The sequence below is a fragment of the Trachinotus anak genome, unplaced genomic scaffold (assembly GCF_046630095.1).
Source record: "Trachinotus anak isolate AG129_WGS33_773 ecotype Australia unplaced genomic scaffold, CSIRO_AGI_Tana_v1 ptg000004l, whole genome shotgun sequence".
NCBI classification, from domain to species: Eukaryota; Metazoa; Chordata; class Actinopteri; order Carangiformes; family Carangidae; genus Trachinotus; species Trachinotus anak.
The window spans coordinates 9,527,927-9,540,079 of NW_027273855.1; the positions used below are offsets into that span (position 1 = coordinate 9,527,927).

General features: G+C 37.5%; 1 protein-coding gene across 2 annotated transcripts in view; it reads right to left on the bottom strand.

Annotated features, from left to right (window-relative positions):
• Positions 1-12,153, bottom strand: part of gnas (GNAS complex locus) — a 38,995-nt gene that overhangs the window by 11,234 nt on the left and 15,608 nt on the right. For both annotated transcript variants that reach the window (XM_071475680.1, XM_071475679.1), the window contains one exon: positions 4,730-4,827. In XM_071475680.1, coding sequence (XP_071331781.1) covers positions 4,730-4,827 — 98 coding nt within the window. The remainder of the gene's footprint in view (positions 1-4,729; positions 4,828-12,153) is intronic.

The following is a 12,153-nucleotide window of genomic DNA, read 5'->3' on the forward strand; positions in this document are numbered from 1 at the left end:
ACTTCTCTTGGAAGTTCAATAGGGATCAGATGAAGTACGCAACAATAGAGAAGGAGTCTCTGGCACTGCTGCTTGCTCTGCAACAGTTCAAAGTCTATATGGGGTCCACCTCAGTGACTGTGGACATATACACTGACCCAACCCACCAGCCTTTCTGTCACATATGTAAAACAACAACCAAGGGCTAATGAGGTGGGCACTCATCGCACAGAACTACAACCTTGGCATAAAAAATAAAAAAGGATGTGATAATGTGGTGGCGGATGCTCTTTCTAGGGTGTGACTCTTGATGAATGCTAAGGTTCAGCAACATGAATGTTTGGTTTTTATGGTCGGGGGTGTTACATCCCCCCATAGGTGAATGTAATTGTGTGTTGAGGGTTAAAGTTTGCATAGTGTGCTTCTCTGCAGGCCTCAACCCTAGTACCTCCCTCTTCATGCTCATTAGTTGCCAGAGAACCAGCAGCTATCAGTCCAACCCCTCTACCTCACCTGGTGTATATAAGAACTGAGGAGCTGCACTTCACCCTCTCTCTGCCATGCTGATAATTTGTATTGTATGTATTTGTATACCTTAAGAGAGCTACTTTTGTGAATGCAGGATCTGTGCCAGACTAGCCTTTTGTTTGTTACATTTGAGTTATCAGCCTGTTTGCATAAGAAGACCTGTAGGGGGGAGCTGCTGTTTTGTTTCAATCCATTTTTCTCCTCGTTTAAGTTTTTCAGGGAGTTTAGCATTGTAACCTTTTCTCTTGTGGTAGGCTTTATGTCATTATGTTATTTTGACCTTGTCTCTCCCTAACTTCTAACCATGCTTCTTGTCATCACTTAGATCCTGAATTATATGCCTCCTTGAGTTCCTCATCTGAGACTATGTTACTCCCCTTTCCCTTTGACCAGCTTGGGGTCATAACTCATGACTACAAAAACATTCAATGACCCTTATCACTTCAAGCATCACATGTGAATTAGGTAAGGAAATAAGCAGTGAACTTCTTATCATAGGAGGATCTAGAGGTGTATTTACCAAAATGTGAAAATTCCTGATAACAAAGAGAAACTAAGGAAATGGAGATGGTCGAGCAAGTACACGTGTCGAGACGGAAAAGGGGGACAAGGGTGCACATGGAGTGAACGTGAAGGAGGGGAAGAAAAAGGAGAGAGAGAGAGAGAGAGAGAGAGAGAGAGAGAGAGAGAGAGAGAGAGAGAGAGAGAGAGAGAGAGAGAGAGAGAGAGAGAGAGAGAGAGAGAGAGAGAGAGAGAGAGAGAGAGAATAAAAGCATAGTGGCGTCTGTCTGACATTACAGAGCAGATTTCAAAAATAGCTCCCCAGTGCCCTGGCCTCTAGCACAGTTACCATGGAGACCCAACCACAGGTGCTATTAATAGTCTGTCAGCTCCAAATCTAGCGCAGCTGGAGTAGCTTTAGCTAGAAGACAGACAGACAGATGTAGATGGAGAAAAGGAAGACAGAGGAGGGGAAAAAGAAAGAAAGAGCAGGATGTGTTTTTGTGCTGGATCTGTGAGCAAGAAGTGGGAGGGAACAAGAGACTGGACTGTACCATCTCAACAAACTGAAATAAAAATAGGGGGGAGAGTTTCTCCTCAAGTAATCTTTTAAAAAGCCAACCTAAAGTGTTCAATTAAGTGCACATAATAGTCACAGAGAGTGATTTACTAGTAAAAAGCTGTGTAGGCTATGGGCTCATAGTTTACAGCTGAGCAGCGAAGGTATTCTCCTCAAACACCACCCCTCCACCTCCTTTAAACATCCTCTGATCTGCAGAAATCCTCAGCCTTGTTTACTCCCAAACACTGCAAACTGCTGCAGTTACAGGAAAACTATTTCATTACAATCTTGCTTTTCTTTTTGCTTTGGAAATGATAACTGTGCAGTCTGTAGTTGCAATGAACTCTGAGCCATTAAAACACATTTAAGATGCTCTTGTGCAATCTTAAAAAAACATACATATTATTTAGATAAGACAGCAAAAAGGTCATGTTTTAGAGATACACAGATGCTGAGAGAAACAGTGAGGAAGATGGGATCATAGATCAAAGGTCTTAAAGAGAGGTCGCAGTGTTGGTCCTAGATAATCACAGGGCATAATATACTGTCTACTGCACATTTTTCACAACTGTATCTGACATGACTGAATGTGAGATGTTGAACACATACATCGGTAGAGCCTCAACATTTGCAAATGTTTAAGAGCACTGCCAGTGCTGGAACACAGCATGGATTAACCATCTCACTTCTTCTTGCATTCTTTGTTCTGATTGAACAAAAGGTGTCCTCTACAGATTTCTGATGAAACCAAAGCGATCTGAGCAGTACACAGAAGCAGGTACCTTTGCACAAAAACTTTTAACAACACAAATCCAAAGTATGTGTCACATGCAGGACTGTATGTCAACAGCATGCTACAGCACACAATCACAATAAAGCATACAGTTGCAATGACAGGATTCAAATTCCTCAGAAATTAAAGTGAAATGAAATGAGTCCTTGTATACAATTTACTATATATATTTTGGGTATGTTTTAAATAGCATCTTACAGTTGACAGCCCTTTGCAGGAAAGAGAAAAATCTACAGGTAGATCAGGGTAGATTTTGGCATTTTTGTATTCTGTAGTGATTAGCATTTAACACTGAAAATGGGTAGAAAATTAGCAAAGTTTCCTCATTCAGATCAACAACTAGCTGAACAAAGAACATCTTTCGATAAAATGTAATTCATAACAACTTTGGACATGTGACAGTTTTTGATATTTGATATAACAGGCACATTTCATCTGACACAAAAGGTGTTGATGTTCAGATCTATGTGTGGGCATTTATGGAGAAGCCGAAGGAGTAAATTCGTTAACTTGATATTATTATACAACTCATCAACCTCAAGGTCAAAACACACAAGTCATTAACTTTTCACATGACACACATTATCTGTCTATTATGTTGATATTGTTGTATCCTTAACTATGATGTAGATTAATATGAATTGCACATTCTGTTTAATAAGTATATTATATTATGGATTTAGAACTGTAAATGTGTGTCATGTGATTTGCCACTGACCAAAAGCCTATTGAGAACCACCTGAATCTAAAGGCACACACCTGTTGCCATCCACGTAGTCAATGAGCCTGTGGAAAATCTGTAATCGTGTGTAACTATTAATGACTGAAGATGATCAAGATATCACTTGTGTGTGCAAGAATTTCTACTAAATTAATCTTTATTGAAGTCATGGACACTCCCGTCATGCTCTCAATGTTTAAAAGTGCTGCCGGGGGCAGCTGTTATCTCAACTGGTTTTAAATGGTCCTACTTAGCCCTAATTATCTGCTTGGATTACTCCATACTCCTACAGTTCCTACAGATATCTACTGATAGAAAGTTATACGTACGTAAGGCCGCCTCGTATAGAGCAATATATCTGTATTAGGACAAGCAAAGATGTTATTAATGTTGTTAATGTATCTGTGAATTTATTTAATATCTGGAAGGAATTACATGGAAGAAACTCTTCCAGTGAACCACTTTACCTGCATCACTTTTCACTGTATACTAGAGTAAAATAATATTTGCTTGGTGCACATGGAGACTGAAACTGTGTCTCTAAAATTCGTTACTTTGTGGGCACAAAGCTTGTAGTGGTGTCCTGTGGCTGCCACTAGATGTCACAGACGAGCCAAATCTTATTACACCTTTGTTACTGTGCATGAGCAGTGTGCTTCTAAGACTTTAGCCTGTAAGCACACAGAACAGTAAAGATGTCTAAAGTTTACGTCAAGAATAAGTTATTCAGCCAAGCAAAAACACTGACACTGCAATAAACAAAGCCAATAAGAAACAACACCGAGGCTTAAAAAATTGATTACAGGTTTCCTAAAATGGTGAAGTGTCAACACCGTGTACATCAAACTGAATAGGGGTATGTGCTCGGTTGCTTACTGGCATGAAAGAGGCACCGGGGGCCCCAAGCCCATGTGATGTTTGCCTTGATTTACTTGTAATCTGGCAATCTAAACTACAACAAACTAATTAGTAAAGCAAGTACATTTTACACTTAACATTAAGTTACTGTTTCTAAATAATAATGACTGTGAGACGAAACAACTTGTGAGAAAACTTAAGTGTTACTTCACATATAGAAAAAAATCTTGATAAAGACATAAAGACATTTTACATTTTTAAGTTACAAATGCAAAATGATGAAAAACATCTTCGGTGAAAGCCATGTTATAGCTAATGATTCCTCAAGTGTCCACATATAAGAGTCTCTCTGACAGGATATAGTCCACGGTCATGGACCCAGATATGCTGCTTTTCTTTGTGTTATGTGACAGTGAACTCGGATTTGGACTGTTTGTCATCACCTTCTTCACTTTGGGCTTTAGGACACCATATCTAGCACTTTTTTAGTGATTTCTGACATTTGACAGACAAAACAATAAATTGATTAAGAAAATAATAAGCAGATTACTTAATAATGAGAATAATAACTTGTATCCCTAATGCCAATATGATGCTAATAGCAAATTAATTCTAAAAATTACCTAAAGGGGGAATCAACACCTCTCTGATACAGTGTCAATAAAACTGATCATAAGTCTCGTAAGTCGTAATTTTTTGTAGGATTTTGTATTGTGTACCTAATAAATTCACACCTCAGTGTCAACATAATGTGACCACTAAGCTGGAATGGCAGGTAGTTACTTACTATTGTGCACAGTCGATGAGCTGGTACTCGTTGGATCTCTCGTAGCACGCCCTGACCCCCTCGTCCTGCCACAGTGTCTTCGCATGATCGTAAAACTCCTGAGGAGGGACAGGGAAACAGAAATACATTGAGTCCAGATGAAAACTGTCCTGGGAAAACTGATGGGGAATTACAGCAGAGTAACATATTCATTCTTGCTGCTGGGGATATTTACTGGTGTATTCATCAAGATTTTATCTGAGGCACTGGTCAGAAACTTGTTTAAGATTAAATCACAAAACTTTGACTCAGTTCTGTCTTATGGCAGGCAGTGAAATGCTAGATTACATACTGTATTTAAAGTTCAAAATTATGTGATCTTTGCTTGATTAAATGTTGTCAACTAACAGTTCTATCTACTGAATTAAAGAAGGAAAGTGTTTCTACAAGCAGGGGATGTTCTGTATTATTTACTATGCATTTTAATATTTGATGATATGACAGCTATGACAGGAGTAAGAAAAGAGGCCAAGGATGTCTGTCATCTATGGTGCATGTCTAAGGGCACGGCACACTCAGCGTTTCTGTTGATACCATATGCAGTGTACGTTGTGCTTGGGCGCTGCCTGTGTATATTTGTAAAGGTAAATAGCGGTGGAGTGAAAGAGACTCACAATATACAGTCACTATAGACAGACCACCTCACTTCTTCTTGCATTCTTTGTTCTGATTGAACAAAAGGTGTCCTCTGTAGATTTCATACCAACAATGTTAGAAAGCTGCTGAAACCACAATGATCTGAGCAGTACACAGAAGCAGGTACCTTTGCACAAACATTTTTTAACAACACAAATCCAAAGTATGTATCACATACAGGACTGTATGTCAACAACATGCTAGAGCACACAATCACAATAAAGCATACAGTTACAATGACAGGATTCAAATTCAAAAGAAATTAAAGTGAAATGAAATGAGTCCTTCTATACAATTTTATTTATATATATTTTGGGTATGTTTTAAATAGCATCTTACAGTTGACAGCCTTTTGCAGGAAAGAGGAAAATCTACAACTAGCTGAGCAAAGAATATGTTTTGATAAAATGTATTTTATAACAACTTTGGATATGTGACAGTTTTTGATATTTCATGTAACAGGCTCATTTCATTTGACAGACAAAAGGAGTGGATGTTCAGATCTATGTGTGGGGCATTTATGGAAAAGCTTAAGTAAAGAGTAAATTAATTCACTCGAAATTATTATACCATTCATCGACCTTGCAAATCCAGGGCCCGTATTCACAAAGCATCTTAAGGCTAATAGTAGCTCCTAACTTGCTGATTTAGGAGAAACTCCTAAAAATAATGGACATGTCAGTCCTAATTTCAGGACTCAAGGACAAAGGACTTAAGGAATTTTTTTGACTAAGATTAATTCACAAAGCCATTTCAGACCAAATCACTAAGAATCATAAAAGGGCTGTGGTCACCTCATAGCACTGAGCTACAGGGAAAATACAACTTTGCAATTATGGACACTGCCATCAATTGCAATGTGACCAGAGTTTGAATTGCAGGGAGGATTGAGGGGGTCTGAGCCAACTGGCTTGGACCCCCCAAAACAGATAAAAACAACAATTTGAGGGGGTTGAAACATTTATATATCCTTTTTACATGTAATTGTAAATATTACAATATATTTCCCATATTCATGCCTGGTAGAATCTTGTAATACGATTTCAGTCACCATACCATTTCTCAAGCTTGACATTGGTCTTGTCTAACTCTCTTCTTGACGTCTCGTCTGCCTGCCTGCCTCCCATCAGTGGCTCACAGTTAAATTGAGCTGGAGCCTGACAGAGCTGAGCTCCGTCTCCTTCAATATCATATTATCATATGACACTTCTATTTTTTAAATCTCCCAGTAAACCTAATAGCATATGGGTAGCTTATACTACAGTCTAATGGTACAAATAACACCATTTGACACGAGGTAAAATGATTTTGCTCTATGGTTAGTTTAAGGTCGCTGCGTGATAAGACACAGCGCACAAACAGACAGCAGCAAGTTATTCAGACCGTCAGGGCAAAGTGAGAAATATCCACAAATCTGTTATTGTAATTTATTCCTATGCTGCTACTCCTCTAGTGCTATGTGCACGCATTGTGTGTAAGTGAGTTACTATGGTTACGGTGACGCTGTATCTCTGTTGCTCTGAAACTTTGATGATTCAAAAACAGGTTTTTAGGTTTGTATGCCTTTACAAAAATCGTGCATGTAATTGTGCCTCAATTATGTAAAATGTCATCACTGAGATCTCGTGATATCATTTTACAGTTTGGTTCACATAATTACAGAGGAGGAAGCCTCAGAGGCTCCTTCATGAAGAAAAATAATTATATATGTTAAACAGTATTTCTATGCACACAGGACTAAGTCTGAACAACAGAGCACAGTTTGTCTGCATTACAATAGTCCTTGATTTGAGATAATGTAGGTTAAATGATCCACTGATCCGCAAGTTCTGATTATTCATTCCTGTATAATATTACAACTACAGGAGCTAGAGGTGCTATTCATCCAGAGTGTTATACATTGTTACAGTTATTAGACTTTGAGATGCCTTGTGAGTGTTCATCAAACAATTTCATATAAATTGTTTTAACTTGAAGATGGTTTTGTAGCCTGTCACCTACTACCAATTTTAGATACATGGTGTTTTTTATAATCTAATTTCAAATAATAAATGTCTTTTCTTCTAATTATCAATCCCTGTCCTGATCCACCAGTTACAAACTGCTCTTGATGCATTCTTGGTTTTCATAACACCTTAGTGATGTAGCTAACTATCTAGCTTGTTTAATACAAACCCATTTCCAAAAAAGTCAGGACCCTGTGTAAAATGTAAATAGAAACCTACATCATGCAAACCCATATTTAATTGAAAATAGAAAAAAGGCAAAATATCAAATATTCTAAATTGTTTTATGAAAAATATATGCTCAATTTGAATTTAATGCCAGCAACATGTTTCAAAAAAGTTGGGACAGGGGCATGTCTACCACTGTGTTTGCATCACCTTTTATTTTAACAACACTCTGTAAATGTTTGGTAGCTGAGGAGATCTGTTGCTGGAGTTTTGAAATGTTGTCCCATTCTTGCCCGTTATAGAATTTCAACTGCTCAACATTTTGGGGTCTCCTTTGTTGTTTTTTTTTGTTTCATGATGCGCCAAATGTTTTCAATGGGTAGCAGGTCTGGACTGCAGGCAGGCCAGTTTAGCATCTGGACTCTTCTACTACGAAGTCATGCTGTTGTAATACGCGCAGAATGGGGTTTGCCATTATCTTGTTGAAATATGCAAGGGCCTTCTCTGAAAAAGACACCTGGACGGCAGCATGCTTTGCTCCAAAACCTGTATATACCGCTCAGCATTAATGGTGCCTTCCCAGATGTGCAAGCTACCCAAGCCATGGGCACTAATGCACCCCCATACTATCATGGATGCTGGTTTTTAAACTGGGCGTTGATAACAAGCTTGGATGGTAACCTCTCCTCTGCAGCCCGGAGAACGCAGAATCCATGATTTCCAAAAATAATTTTAAATTTTGATTTGTCAGACCACGGGACAGTTTTCCCTTTCGCCTCAGACCATCTTAAATGAGCGTGGGCCCAGGGAAGTCCACAATGTTTCTGAATCATGTCTAGATATGTTTTTTTCTTTAGATGGCAGAGTTTCAACCTCCATTTGTGGATGCAGCAACGACCTGTGTTCACAGATAATGGTTTTTGGAAGTATTTCCAAGTCCATGCAGTGATTTCCACTAAAGAATTGTGTCTGTTTTTTATGCAGTGCCACCTGAGGACCTGAAGATCACAGCCATCCAATATTGGTTTCTGGCCTTTTCCCTTGCATACAGAGATTTCTCTGGATTCTCTGGATTGAATCTTTTAATGACATTATGAACCGTAGATGCTGAAATTCCCAAATCCTTGAGGAACATTGTTCTTCAAATGTGCCCACACAGTTTTTCACAGAGTGGTGAACCTCTCCCCATCTCTACCTCTCTGAGAGGCTCTTTTTATACCCAATCATCTTACTGACCTGTTCCCAATTAACCTAATTAGTTGTGAGATAGTCAAAAAGATGCTTTTTTTTTTTAGCATAACACAACTTTTCCAGTCTTTTGTTGCTCCTGTCACAGCTTTTTTGAAACATTCAAATTTCAAATTGAGCATATATTTTTCATAAAACAATAAGATCTTTCAGTTTCAACATTTGATATGTTGTCTTTGTTCTATTTTCTATTAAATATGGGTTTACATGATTTGCACATCACCACATTCTCCAACTTTTTTGGAAACAGGGTTGTACAGTCTACTGTCACCCCCTGAAATGTACCTGTGACATTTATATTATCTGACCTGCTCCATTCAATCTAATCCTGTCTAGTCTGTGGTTAACTGGTGCTTGGGGAGGTGTACATTGCTCAGTGTGTATTAACTCCAAACTTTTACTAAAGACATGATCAATTAATCAATATTCTCACATTAGGAAAATCCAAATAGTACTAAAATGATTAGTCGATTGATCCATAAATATCAATTTAATAATCAATTTAAATAATTAGCAAAACATTTCTTAGTTTCTCAAAGATGAGGATTTTTTTGGCTTTTCTCCGTTTTTTGTTTTTTTTTTTTTTAAATTGCTGATTGATAAATAATCATTAATAATTATAAGCTGTGGCCTGTGCAGACACAGATAAAGTAAAAGCCCATTAGAGTGACTCAGCAAGTTTCTTCTATGTTTAAGTTAATTAACAGGAACTCTGGAGTCAATGTGCCCATAAGCTGACCTAATGCAGGCCAAACACAGACTACTTTCTTCTTCCAGGGCGGGAAGACAGGGACATCCATGTCTCATTCTTACACACACACACACACACACACACACACACACACACACACACACACACACACACACACACACACACACACACACACACACACACACACACACACACACACTTTCACTTATATCATTTTAAAATAACACTGATCAATTTATTGTGTCTAAATCCTATGGAGGAAGTTATGTAATGCTTAGAAAGCATAAAAGAACCAGATAAATCAACAAAAATGTCACAGTCCTGACTCAAGTGGTGATGTGCCCTTTGATGCCTAAGAGCACACATACCTCTCTCTTCTCTCACATACACATACACTCTACCAGCACAGATCTGGATGAAAGGCAGAATACACTGTTTTATAACTAAGAAACTATGCCTTGCTAGTCATAAACAATTCAACCAACCAAATAAGTAAAGACAAACAGCAACCATAAAAAAATGATTGCTTCCTAACAGCTCAGTGTGAGGGGAATTCCTGAGGAAGCAGGGTGATTAAGTGGTTAAAGAGAGCATCCCATATGAAAAAACTCTGGTTTGTGAGGTGTCACAGAGTAAGATGCTTATTTGCTCTTTGCTCACTAACTGTAACTCAAACAGTATAAGGGCAGGAGCTTAGTGCCATCATGTACAGTAAATAAATAAATGAATAGATCAGTGTATCTGGTGAAAATGGTCACTTGACTCAAATGAACAACCTTTTATATTTTCTCCTTTCTCTTTGGAAAAGAATGGATCATTATCTTCAATAATTCCATTCTTATTCATGTTTCTTAGAGGATTTTTCTCCCAGCCTTAGTCTTATTTATTTCTGTATAACTTACCATTATGCTTTTTTCTACAAATTAACCCAATAATTAATGTAACTCAAACATTCATGTAATGTAATCCAACATTACGCACCACAATTGTCAATTATACCCATCCACTGCATAGTAAAACTGTGTACACTCTCACTTACAGTAGGTACTGTGGGTCAAAGTTGAACCATTAAAGTAGCTTTACAATGCACTTTTTATTTAATAATTTCAACAGTTCTCTATCAATTTTGTATCAACTCTTTCAATTCTAAATAAGTAATAAATACATAGCTAATATGGTTAAACCTTAGACTTATTTAAAACTTGTCTGATTGATGGATTGCATAGTATAGAGTTACCAAATCAAAGTTTGTGCATTCCTGCATCTCTACAATTAACTTGGTTTGTAAAAAGTTATATTTATGTAAAGACCCTGGTTATAAAAATCTAATTTTCCTCTCTTTTACTTCTTCTGTTAAGCTGTTCTGGCAGTGTTGTGATGAAGAGAAATACATTTAAAACCTAAAATACTAACAATTATTTTCATTAGTGATTAATCGTATTTTAATAATCTTATTTTTCTCAATTAATTTTCTGTCCACTGACTAATCAATTGAATCATCATTGCAGTTCTACATCCTTGTTTGCCTCAGTTGCTTCAAATTGCCACTAAACCTAGAAAATGTTTTTAATTGCAACATTGACAGTCTATTGGTGAGACAAATCTTATCTGTATTGTTGTATTGTTGTATTGTAAAGGACTATCCTTTACATGTAAAAAAAAAAAAAAATTATTATGGAGTTTTCCATTTCTTCCTCTTTTAATAATCATACACCTTTATAGTCATGCGCTTTAAGACCTCAGTCATACCTCATACCTCAGTCTTCCTTTCTTGATGTAATTCTTCCTCTTTCCCTGTTTATCTCCTTGCTGCCTCCCTCTCTATTACAGCCTCCCTTGCTTCTCTCTCCACTAACTGTCACTCTACATCAATGAAACTATCAAACTGGGCAACAATGCAAACTCCAATTCTCAAATATGAGATCTGGCACCATCAATCCCCATGAGGAGGTTGCATCAACTTAAAAACAGAGCCACTGGAACTGGTAAGCGACACGTTTCTCAGGGACACTTGAGCAGGGTTGATGTGTGGGTGCTAGTCTGACCCTGTTTGCTAAAGGTTGTCATCTATGACTGTATGCAAAGAAACAAGAGGAACTTCAGCTGTCCCTCCACAATCACGATCATAGATTAAACACAAGCAGTTGTGCTAATGAGCTTGTTATACAAATTAATCCAATTAGCAAGCATTTTCTCTTCTTCCAATAACACATGGACCCTATAAATATGAACGTTGTGTCTCAAAGTATTAAGGGACCATGCCAATGTTTTTACACAGCTCATTTAATACTCTTTCACAATAATCACAATATACTGCACTTTACATTAATGCTTAGTACAGCACTAGGGATATTCAGTAGCATGACAATAAGTTTTTTAAAAATGAATAAACAAATTAATTAATTATAATGATCATTATGTTCAAATGTAATTCAAGATCAGTTTATAGTGTTCTTAATAAACAACAGCAACAACAAAAAGACGGAGGCTGTTAAAGAAACACCTCCTAAGTGTCTACTTTCTCACAAGCACATGTCACAGTGGTAAACTCATCAAATTAATCCACGATTCCATCTGCATTCAAACACCATGGTATTTTTTTAGTTTGACCAAAA